General features: G+C 42.8%; 1 protein-coding gene across 2 annotated transcripts in view; it reads right to left on the bottom strand.

Moving 5' to 3' along the window:
- Window positions 1-12,966, bottom strand: part of znf423 (zinc finger protein 423) — a 144,286-nt gene that overhangs the window by 118,085 nt on the left and 13,235 nt on the right. For both annotated transcript variants that reach the window (XM_085779859.1, XM_085779858.1), the window contains exon 2: window positions 1,654-1,716. In XM_085779859.1, the coding sequence (XP_085635985.1) occupies window positions 1,654-1,716 (63 nt within the window). The remainder of the gene's footprint in view (window positions 1-1,653; window positions 1,717-12,966) is intronic.

Raw genomic sequence — 12,966 nt, 5'->3', positions numbered from 1 at the left:
AGAAAAAGACAGAGAAGGTGAGAGACATACAGGGAGGAAGGAAAAAGAAATTCAAGGAGATTCATGAAGGCAGCCAGAGGCATGAATCCAGAGAAGGACAGAAAAAGGCAACGCAGCAGAGGATGCTGGGACAAGGAGCTGACAGAAAATCCACATTGGAAGAGAGGCTGAGTAAGGGAATAATACTACACCTATTAACGATACTGTATTTCCACTCATGTCATTTATACTAGAATCATTGGGCTGTAATGATAAGTGATGAATCATTCAGGCATTTTTAAGCAGAAATGGAACAAAATCCCTCCCTCTAACTTCTCAAATAAGAATATGTTTCTCCTTTGGTGCTAAAATGTAAATAAATGTACTTGATTTTAACACTTTAGGTTGGAGAAATAACTCTGGTAACTGTAATCTAATCATCTAATGGAGAGAGCTGAGGCTGAGGCTTCAAAATTACTTTTTAAGTACGACAGACTTTGCATCTGCTGAACTCCATTAATTATTCTTTCATGATCTTTCAAGACAATAAAGGAAAAATCATTTAATAAGTTTTGTGTTGTCTTTAATTCATACAGTACCACTTGCAGTTGAAACTTGAAACCTTCTGGGCTTCACTGAAAAAACGGATCCAAATCAACGGAGTACATTAAAATTAATTGAGCAGAAATAAGGACAGCTTAGATTTCACATTAGATTATAATTATTTTTAATGAAAACATATGCTTTAATTATGGCCTGCTTTTCCAAGTCACTGTAGCTGTACAAAAATGTTTTTTAATCCGCCTTAAAACATCCATATCGCTGCCATCCTTCTGTCTAGACCCAAGATCTATATTATTTCTCATATCATACACGGACCTCAGAGAGCAGTTGGTTCAGTTCTTTTTCAATAAAGGCAAAAGGCAGAGTCAGGATAATTTCAAAATTTCCATCTCAGGGTGGAAACGAGAGAGAGAGAGAGAGAAGAGAAGATGGAGGAGGGGAGGGAGAGACTAAGAGCGAGAGAAATGGAGAAGTTGGTTAGGAGAAACCACAAGGAAAAACAAAATCCAAGAAAAGAATAAGAAGAAAAGCCCTTCCATCTCTCTGACTTCCTCCCAAGATATCACCAGACCACAGAGACCAGTGAAAAAGCATACAAATCTCTCTCTTGTCCCTCCTTCCACCCATCTTTCTCTCTCCATATCCCTTTTGTCATCTCTCTTTCCATTCAGTCCGACTCCTGAGACCAGCGAGAGCTCTCTTTCCACATCCCCCTCTTTTCAAATCTCCTCTTCTCTCTCTTATGATTTTCCCTTCTCCTAATACTTTCACCAATCCCTCCATCCTAATTCCTTCTACACTCACTTCATTTCTCCATCTCTCCCTCTTTCTTCTCCTTGATATCCCCCAGAGCTGGTCATTATAAACCATGTGGAATTGATATTACAAATTGTGTGCGTCTGTGTATTTGTGTGTGCATATGTGTGCGTCTGTGTCCGTGCGTGTGTGTGTGTGTGTGTGTGTGTGTGTGAGGGAGACGCATAGACTTGTGTCTCCTCTGACAGCTGCTTGGAACTCTATTAGTGTGAGTGTGTGTGTGTGTGTGAGTGTGTGTGTGTGTGTGTGTGTGTGTGTGTGTGTGTGTGTGTGTGTGTGTGTGCGTGCACTAACCTGTCTGGACAGTTGATTCATCCCAGGTGCCTCCACACTCTGAAGACTCCCCTTCTTCTACCGCTGAGGAGAGATGAAGAGGGACACGGGGAGAGAAACAAATTTTTTTTAAAAGGAGGTTTTAAATTTATTGCATGTCAACAAGTAAAAGAGCTCCATTTTCTCCACGGAGAGCCAGGACTCTCAGACATTATAGATCTACACCGTTTCAGGGGTTTCAAGGAGTCCAACACAACCAAAAATGGGCTCAGCCTGAATCAGAGGTGAAACAATCAATCAATCAAGGAAAATTAATTAATTGTTCATTTTTGACAATCAATTTATTTGTGTAGTTAAGACATAAAAAGAAACATAAAATCATTGTTTCCAGTTTTTCCGTTGTGCAGATTTTTTTTTGTCTCTTTTAATAAACCAAATAATGTTCAGGAGGTTTTAAACAAGAATTTCTCACTAACTTCTCACATTTCATACAGCAAATAATCAATTAATCGTGAAAATAATCAGTCAGTTTCAGTGCTAAACTAATTTTACCAAGGCAGACTAGAGTATACTGCACAATCACGTCATGTGACCTGAGACAATAAGGTTTTAGATAAACCTTTTAAACATTACTGTTAGACTTGAGGAGTCTTAAACATAGATAGACACATAGATTCATGGTTTTAATTACAAATCTAACATTGTCTCAGATGGTTATCCAAATTAATTTTGCATTCACCGTCTACAAAAACTCCAGATTTAAAGATTTATCCCTTTCAACAAACCTTCACCACCAGAACAGTATTTCAAAGGGAGCATAGTGACGTCTGCAAGTATAAACTGTACCTCTTGTGTAAATGAAATTTCGTTCACACTCCTAAAATAGCCAGGGGAAGCAACAAACGTGCGGGTATTGACAATGACAATGTCCTGAGACCACTCGGACACACACACGGAGTTGATCAGAGCTGGAATGTGACACTGACTTCCTGGGTACAACAGGAAGGAGGGAAGTGCAGCTGGCACACAAACAGGAAATGGCTGGAGTCACCACACAATGGGGTTTCCTGTTCACCCCCTCCCCACCGCGCGACTCCTCAACTTTTCACTTACTCACCTCTGTCTCCGATCATTCAAAATCACAGTTCTCATCCTGCTCTCTCCGGTGACCTCCACCCCTCAAACTCTTTATACCGCTCCTCATATTCCTCACTCCATATCCTCACCGGCTCCCTCCTGACCAACCCCGTCCTCCACTTCTCAGCTGTGCCAAGAACTCAAATGAAAACAAGAAGTTATAAATCAGCGAAGTGTTCCTTTTAAAAGAAAAACAAAACCCGCCTTGGTGTGTCTTGTTTCAGTTCAACGTGCAGCCAAAACAAAGAAAAATACAGAGAGTAAAATTATACCAATGGTCACATTTGACTGGTGAACACGCAAAATCGCTGCTGCGCCGGCTCAACTGAACCCCACACAGTTACTGTAGGTCACTCTTCACTATCAGTTTACTTACATGCAAAGTGTTCAATAACAACCAACAATGCAGTGGAGTCACTTCATCAGTTATCAGCTGTCAGGATTTCCATCCAACACAGCCAATCTGACAACATGAACTGAATTAATTCAGTGGATTAGAAAAGGAAAAGAAATGACACGTGCGGGGCGGTGCGTGGCGCAGTGGGTAGAGCGGCCGCCCCATGTAGAGGCTACAGTCCTCACCGCAGGCGTCCCCGGTTCGAATCCCGCGTCGGGCAGACCTTTCCTGCGTGTCATTCCCCCTCTCTCTGCCTCCCCATTTCCTGTCTATCTCTACTGTCATCACTATCAAATAAAGGCAAAAAGCCGAAAAATATACTTTAAAAAAAAAAAAAAAGAAATGACACGTGCCGGCTTATTCATGCATGTTCAGTGTAACTTAAGGTAGCTCCTTCTGCTGCAGTGAATAAGTGCGTCCCAAACATGCTCATCTCATCCAATAAAAACGGTTCCACTTCCCATATCCACTCCAAAAGTTAAAATCATCGTCCATCTAACACCCAATTAACTTGGATGTTCCTGCTGCATTATGTATTTAATAATGACTTATAAATTATGATGCTTTCATAGCCACATCTAGACAGATTTCTTTCTGTAATATTTTCATACTGCAGAGAAATCTTGCTAATACAGAGATAATTACCGCAACGCTAGATGTCTACCTGCTCTCCTGAGGTGTGTGATGTGTCGGTCTGTAGAAAACTCTAACCTTTGTGGAGGAAGGCAGATGAGGAAGCTCCTTCTTTAATGCAGGAACAAATTGAGCATTATAACATAATTAACAATACAAGACAAGAAAGGCTATTGTACTGAACTTAAACTGGGCCCAGAGTTGGGATGAGTATGAAAAGCACAATCATTCAAACATTTGTTCCACAGAAGATCTTGCTTTATTGCAAAGTCATCTTTCCCTCCCTCCCTCTCTCTCTCTCTCTTGCTCATGTTCATAACATCTTCTTTGTGACGTACTGCATTATTATGCTGGAAGTGGCCATTAAAGCATAGCAACAAGGAAGCATTTCCCACACCATTAGGCACATGGAAGGGCTGCGTCTATGGATTCACGCTGTTGACACCATACCCTGCCCCCGCCGTCTGCAGCCTCAGCAGAAACCCTGATTCATCAGACCAGGCTACGTCTTCGCCGACTGTCCTGTTTTTCGGTGAGCCACGCCAGCCTAAGACTGACCTCTCTCAGCAACAAGATACTTCCACCTGCAGACCTGCCACTCACTGGCTGTTTTTTATTTTTTGTTTTGTTTTGTTTTGTTTTTCACTCCATTCTCAGTAAAAACTCTGGAGACTCTTTTGTGTGAAAATCCCAGGAGATCGGCAGTTTCACAAATACTCGAACCAACTCGCCACAGTTACTGAGAGTCCTACTATGCTGAAGTTTGATGTGAACAGTGAATGAATTTGCCCAGTGAGCGTAAATCAAAAGCAGAACAAGCCTGATGGAGAGAAATTAGACATCTTTAAATATGGATCTCACCACAGGTATGACATACTGTGCAGAAGAGCTGAATCCCAACAACTATTGAACCAAACCTGGACTGCAGTATTAGGATCTAGTCTGAATCGCCCTTTCAGCATCTGGAGCTGGTTCTCAGGGCCAGATGTGTGGACCACGGCGTGCTAATAACAGCCTAATGGATCCCTGGACAAACACATATGCGCACACACTGTACGGCAAACACACACACACACACACACACACGTGTTCACTCGAGACAGAGACGAACAGGAGTTTGACTTGAAGGAGGCCGTACGTCTGCCTGAACAGAACCCGGCGCAGATAGAGACCTCCCACCACGACCAACATGTCTGCCAAACACAGCAGACAGAAACAGACGAGAGAAGGTGTGGAGAGAGAGAACCAGAAGGAAAACAAAGTACTTCCTCTCAGCTAATAAAAAGGGTTTCCCCCGAATAGCAGATTACCTTCGGTTGCATATTACTGCGTTTATATTAGATGGGTCGTACCTGCACTGTCTTGAGCTGTATGCAATAGAAAGTACATGCGAGTTACTATAATATGCATTTATATGAGATGATAAATGCAGTTGTATGATGTTACATTTCTATTACCTACATGACATCTATCGCCTATGGCCAGTTTCAATGTGTTTGTATCCCTGATAAAGAAGGTGGACTCATGACAAAACAACATGGTTCGGGTTGTTAGGAAAAGTTTTGGATGTTAGAGAGACCTAAATGTACTGGTAACTCTGCCTCTAATAAGAGCCCATTTTTCTTGATGAGACTGTGGGGAATACAGTGTGTTTCATTAGCCAAGCACACATAGCTTTATTTAGACTCCCAGATTCCTCTCTGCCCCCCTCAGAGACACACACAGTGTTACTGTGAACCCCACACACACCAGGGGGTTGGTGGGGTAATGAGAGTGGTGGTGGTGGAGGAAGGTTTTCGTCGAGCATGCTCATGCATACAACTGTTAGTAAAAGCCGGACCCATTCAAATCCAAGTCTGTGCAGGTGTATGTGTGTGTGCGTCCCTGTGGTGCTATGCTTTCAGAGAGAGGCCTGGATATGAACGTCAGTATATACGTGGAGGTGAAAAAAAAAAATTAATAAAAACAACATGCAAGGTATCCATCCAATTAATGAGCCTTTCCACTTGTGTGTTGCTCCATCTCTTTTCCGCCTACAGTACATCTCACTTCCCTTCGCACTCAGGCCTCTAGTTTGAAAATATAAATTGGCAGCAGAAGCCGATTAAAAACCGAGCGCTTTTTGCAGGCGCTAACATACAGTATCCCAGCACAAGGAGCTGACGGTTGTTAGAAAGGCCGCTCTTGTTTGACATGAGACGCCAATTTGCAGGAAGAAGTGTCTTGTTTTTAAGAAGTGGTAATATCAGACGACAGAAGACAGTGAACTGAAATCTTCTTTAAAAAAAACAAAAAAAAACATTATATTTAGCTATGACAAGAACTTACGATATCAGGTGCTTAGCGAGTGTAGTTGGTGCATGGCTCATTAATTATTTCTGATGAGCCGCAACTGTACTTGGTCAAAATTTACTGCATGAGCATTCACACTGCACGTTGATATTATTTACTGTCAGTTTTGTTGCAGATGTGTCAGGTAAATAACAAGTTCATGGAGTCTGGTGACAGGTTAACCAATGTTAATCTGCCAATAAATAAAGTTTACCAGGTCCTTTAAGAGAAAAACACTAATACCGATCTACTCGGTAACTCAGCTGAGTTACCTTGTGTACCATACACACTGGTACACAAGTACTGAGCAGGTCAATAATCACAGAGACATCCGAGGCCTCGAGATCACATGACAACCTGCCCTAAAAACAACACTAACAAACACATTGCACAAATTCACCATAAACCTGCGCGTGATATGTGTGAGTGTGTGACACAAAGAAAACAAGATGCTGCAGGGAACATCTGGGAGCATCTATACACATTTTGCACTCACACACAATAATTAAGCCTCACTTTTGTTGTTGCATACACTGACCCCGGAGACACCTTGTTCTGTCAAATAATGTCTTTTAGTTGTGTTTTCCAGCAAATACACCAGACATAGTTCCTGTTAATGAGAACAGTGAAGTGATTTCCCAGAAAAGTGGGGTGTTGTGTGCTTTAAACTGGAGTGTTGTGCGCCCTACTAAGGGTTTGTAGTGTAGTATCTCTCCTGAATGCAGTCTCACAGTGTGTATTAGTACAGACTAAAAATACAGACTGTTTAGATTGATTTGGCATCCTGGGTAATTTCCGGAGAATGGTGTTAGAAGTCTGCAGACGACAGGAACGTCAAATACGAAGTTCATTTGTCATCACATTTAGAGGAATCACTGCTGTTCACACACACACAAGTCTTATGTGTGTGTGTGTGTGTGTGTGTGTGTGTGTGTGTGTGTGTGTGTGTGTGTGTGTGTGTGTGTCAATTACTGGAGTTACCAAACACATTCTCTGTCACATGTAAACACACACACAAAAACAAATTGATGTAGAATAAACATGTCAACAGCACATACCCACTCAGTGATGGTTCTCACCATCAAAGTAGAGTCTGTGTAAATAGGAAACGTTGTCTAATGAGGAGACACACCATTACTAAAAAGAGAAAAAAAAGGACCAAGCAGCAATGAGTGCATCTGACATAAAAGTGCATCTGCTTGCATATTTTAAAATCCCACATGAATGATAAATGATAATGAATTAAAAAATTAATTAAGGCAAAGTGCAATCAAGGTGCTTGTTTTATCAAACCGCACAGCTCGGATCACCTGCTCCAAGCACAAAGCCAAATTAACAGCCCAGTCACATAAAATATACGATGCGCCTTTCTTTCAGATGACTGAACACCTGCAGCCATCATACAGCCCATGAATGATCTGCGACTTCCATCTGCAGCCTCTAATTTTAGCAGTGCAGTGCAAATATTTACACATGGGTCTTAGACCGACGACAATTAATTACATTTTCCAACACAGTACCTGAACAGACCTGCTGTTGTACTGACTAGAAAACTATTTCAAGTGTATATACTGAATCAACTCATTTGAAGTGTGGATAATATGACCTCAGACTGTGTTGGAAATTGGCAGGAATATGAAGTCAACTTGATGGCCTTTAGTTAGTTAGACATTATGTATATGTACTTTTCTTTTTTTTAATCTATACCCATTCAAAGCCTCTACCTGCTTCTGTTAATCTTTATATTAAAGCAAGGAATTTAAAGCCCTGACTAAAGTTTGTTGCATCAAATAAAGCACTCATTAAGAAAAAGCAGGTTAACTGTACTGAAGCTGGCATATAATGTTAAACACACAGCTGTTAGGTACAGCTGTATTGGCAAGATCCAATTTTAGATTTTACTTTACATCAAGGGAGAGGAGAGGAGAGGAGAGGAGAGGAGAGGAGAGGAGAGGAGAGGAGAGGAGAGGAGAGGAGAGGAGAGGAGAGGAGAGAGGACTCTGCATCATGATGATGTTATCATAAACAAATATTTACACACATGCCGTCATTAATTATCCATGTGCATGTGTATGCACACAAACGCACACTGCTACAAAGCAGTATCACTGCACATTTCTCCACCTCCATCTCTTCCTAGTGTATTTACAACCTCATCTCATTTCCCTCCCTCTCTCCCTTACTCACATTTCTATCCTGTCTTTCCTTGTTCATTATCCTCTCGTCTCTCTCCCCTCCATATCTACAGTGTTTCTCCCCTGACCACTGCCAACCCTCCCTGCTTTGTTCTAACATCCATCTTCCTCAGTCATCCATTGTCGATTTCTTTTCTTTCTCTCCACATCTCTTCCTCCCGTTCCCTCAGCATCTCCTCTCTTCTACCACATTCCCATCTGCGCCCCCTTCTATCCCTGTCTCTCGTTGTCTTCTGTCCCATGAAAGCAGTTACAGCATCAATAAGAAAGCCCTTTGTCTTTTTTTTTTTCCTCCAAAACAACACATGCATGTGCGCACAGTATCAGGGCCATTTATTCCCAAGGCAGCCCAAGGCTCTGGTGTTCCCAGATCTCTTTGACGAACGGGTCACTGTGGCCAATCATGTGGCCCGGAGAGGCGGGATGTGGGTCAGTGTAGCCAATGATAGGCTGATTCTTTTCCCCGAGCGGCGGGCTGATTGACAACTGGTGCTGGACAGAAGTCAAGAGGGTAATTGTCAGCCGACTCTCCCTCTCTCTTTATCTGTCTGTCTCGCCTTCTCATCCTAGACACTCCTTTTTTTTCTTCCTCCCTCCTCCCTCCCTCCCTGTCTCACCCCTCTCACTTCCCCTCTTCAACCCACTTCCTAGCCCCCACCTCCCTACACTAACCCGCTTTCTCCCTACGGCTCCGGAGGGATTCTCTCATTGGCTGCCCTTCCTGTCCCTCAGGAACGACTTTGTGACGCTACTGGCCGAGGGCTGATGCCAATCTCCATCCCCAGCCCACCCCCCGGGAGCCCCACCAACTTCAATGGCCTGTGTCAAACACACACACACATGCAAACACTTCTAGTCAGGGGACAGGGACAGAAGCTGATTAACCAAATACTTTTATCAGCAGTAAAACCGCTCTCTCTGCCTGCGTGCATTCGGAACAAAACAGCCTTAAAATACATAGACACACACACTGACACACATCCCGAGCACCGAGCCACTGGCCAGAAACACCAGGCTAGTCTGGGGTTTGGGACAGTGTGGGTATGTGTGCACGCATGCTTTTGTTTGTGGGAGTGTGTGTGTAAAGGGACAGAGGTAGCAGAGGGCTTAGATGGATGGCAGAGAGAAAGAACAACAACCAAACAAGCCTGGCGGACAAGCTCCATCGCCCTCTCTATCTTCCTCTCTCCACTGTCTCTGTCCTCTCTCCTCTCATCGTTTTCCCTTTCTCTTCCTCTATTTTTGGTCCAGACTGTTTCTACTACCTGATTTTTTTGTTTTTTGTTTTGTTATCCCCCCCTTCTCTTACTTTCAATCATCGCTACTTTTTCTTCCCATCACTCCTCCCTCTGCGTCACCTTTGCAATAATAATCTTTTCATCCGTTTTGTCCCTCACCTTCTCCTTTTGTTCCTTTCTGTTTGTGAGCTCACTGTGGTTTTAAACCATGCTGTGCTGTCCCGTCGAGTCGCTATGCAACCTCCCCAACATCCCCAAACATACCCCCGACATAATATGACAACATAAACACACATGCTCCCTCACTTTCTATTACACACACACACACACATGCCCACATCAGTTCACCCCCCGAAAGGCTTGAGTAAAAAAAATATTGATCTAAGACTAAAGACATGAAAGCCTGAATCAATCACCCCTAATACAGGTGTAAAAATGAAAGCCTTGTAATGTTTGTTTTTTTTTCAAACGCCGCTGTTTCATTCTTTCAGCCATGTTCACCAAAAAGTTGACACTATTGTCCCCCATTGAAAGTGCTGCATATGAATACCACAAAACAGACGCGCAATAACGGGAAAATGTTCCACTTTCTAAATTACTTTTGAAACACTTATAGTGTTGTTAAAAGAAGAGGTGATGTAACAGGGTGGTAAACATGACCATATCCCAACTTTTTTTTTTTTTTATGTGTTGCTGGCATTTCAAAAAGGGGCAAAATAATTTCCAAAAACCAATGAAATTTCTCAGTTTCAACGTTGGATATATCGTCTTTGTGCCATTTTCAATTAAATATGGTGTTTAAATGTTTTGAAAATCACCCAATTCTGCTTCTGTTTACATCCTCTATAGATATTTTGGAAATGGGAGTGAGTACTTCAGAAGTGAGCCTCCTCTTCACACATGCGTCTAAACTCAATGTATGAAAATGAGGACGTGGTTTAAAGCTGCTGTAAACACTTTAAATACTGGTGGCATTTCGCTAAAGCCTGCTGGAAATGATAAATGTGGCTAGATGATGCAACACAACAATTAGCATATTCATAAAACGTTGAATGTTCAGTTTCAGCTGTTCCACAATACTTGAACACAACTTTCTGTTCTCATCTACATTTTTATCTTTCTCTGTTTATGATGGGGTTATAGGGTTAGCAAGTAGGAAACAGTGACAGCATCACAGGGCGTTAAGGCAACAAGTTAAAGGGGGCTGAAAAGAAAAAGCATTAAAAGGCACTAAGTTTGCAATGATTCCTGAAAACACCCCCTGATTATTCACCACCAAAGCACTCATGAAGAACTCAAGAACTCAAAGTCATGGTATCAAGTCATTTTGAAAAACTAATGGGGACACTCCAACATTTGGCCGACTGACCAATAACCTCATCACTCAGTCAGTCAGTCAGTGAATCATTTATAGGGCTGTCCCCGTCTGTTAAGGTCCAGCCAACGAGAGGAAACACGGGGTTTATTAAACTAAAGAGCTGCTTATTAACAAACAGTAAATTCACCTCTCTCAACACCTACAGAGCATTACACTCATTTTCACACACAGACACACACTCAGACAAGCACAGAGTTGATGTTCAGGGCCAAACAACACAGCTTGAGATTAAAGAGCCTCTCTGATCTGACATTTGTTTTTCTGTCTGTCAGAGAGAGTGTGGCGGGAAGAGGAATCAATAGCAGAGGAGAGACGAGGGGAGCAAAGAAGTGGAGAGGAAGGAGAGGGAGGAGGAAAGGGGAAAACAAAAAGAGATGGATTTTGAGGGGAAGTTTGCGAAGGAGAGGAAAGAGTTGAGGATGAAAACGCCGGTGAGAAAGCACGAGAGGTGAAGGAGGGCAGCGAGGAGAAAGATAAGGAGTAGGACAGAGAGAGAAAGAGAGGGCAAGAGGAGGAGAGGGAGAGCATTCCTCTGGAGTACCTCGACTCTGGGGAAGGCGCCAGAAATAACTGAACTAGAAGTTCCCCCAGCAGCCTCCAATCACCATTACAGACAGGGACACACACACACACACACATACACACACACACACACACACACACAAGTCAAATACAGGCACTGAGTTCACCATTAGAAGACTGAGCTCCAACACAGACAGGCTCAAATGTTGTCAAGAACAGATGCAACAAATTATGAAATATAGCAGTTGTAGTGCATGTTTATCCACTCAGACACACAGTGCACATGAACAGCAGCAGCAGAGAAGGCTGGAGGCTGGAGGGGTGGGGAGGGGAGGGGAGGGGAGGGGTATACATAATTGCCTTCTCTTGTAGTACAGGCTCGGGAGTGCTTTTTGACTGAAGACACCAATTTCACGCTAAGGCATTATTTAGCTTGATACAAACTTGATTAGACTTTACAGGAGGAGAGAGAAAGGGAGAGAGACAGTGACGGAGAGGAAGAGGGAAATAAACAGCTTTGTGTCATGCCGCATCGCTGGCGGACAGATTAACTCACTCGTCACTCTCCTTCTGGGAGTAACAAGAAAAATATACACACAAGCGCGTGTGCGCTTGGAGCGTGGCTGGTTGTTTGTTTGTTTGAGCAGACGTGTAATCAAGAGTCTTATCCTGAACGCAAACTGTACTTTCCATTTTTGGAACAACCCAGAAATCTGTGTTTAAACTTTAGGCTTTTATCCACAGTAGTTCATCATTGCAGGGTGACGACTGGGGGGTTTTATTCTTTTTTTCTTTACAACTCTTTACAGAGTCAGCATCTTAATAGTTCCCCATCGCTTCCTGATAAAACGTTCAATAAGTTAATGTTGCTTAGCAACACATACAATCCTGGCCAGTGAGGAGAGTTTTAGCTAATATTGCTCAGCAACACATTTTAGTCCCATGGTGGAAAAATCAATCAACCAATGCTTGAAGTGTAGGAGTGACTCATTATAGATAAGATATGAGCCACGATCAAAATGATCAATATCTTTAATCTCTAGTGAAAACTGGGCAGTCGACAGTATCCGTGCATTTAAGCTTCAAGAGCCTTCAAGTGACTGTGCTTTGGTAGAAGAAACCCACAGGTCAGAGTGCTGTCAATAAACAACAACAGATATTATTCTCCTGAAGAGAGTTCAGGCTGCTTGTTAGTCATTTAATACGTCTGCAAATGTGGCAATTCATTTGTTTATGGGCAGAGAGGAGAGGAGGAGATGGGGGAGAGGAAAGGAGGAGGAGAGGAGGAGAGAGGAGGAAGAGGGGAGAGTGGATGTGCAGGTCCCCTGACTGCTTATCAACTCTGAATCTAAGACAGACAGTACTTCTGCATTTTTAAAATAGGCCTGCACTGACCAACACACACACACACCTTCACACTGTTCTCACCACGCAATCTCTTATTCTCTTTCTGCTACCTCCTCCTCCTCCTCCTCCGACACAGCCTCTTTATTTCATTCTGTC

This window comes from Trachurus japonicus, chromosome 6, assembly GCF_045865225.1.
Source record: "Trachurus japonicus isolate A0001 chromosome 6, Traja_1.0".
In the NCBI taxonomy this organism is placed as follows: Eukaryota; Metazoa; Chordata; class Actinopteri; order Carangiformes; family Carangidae; genus Trachurus; species Trachurus japonicus.
This window is presented reverse-complemented; position numbering and strand designations above follow the sequence as displayed.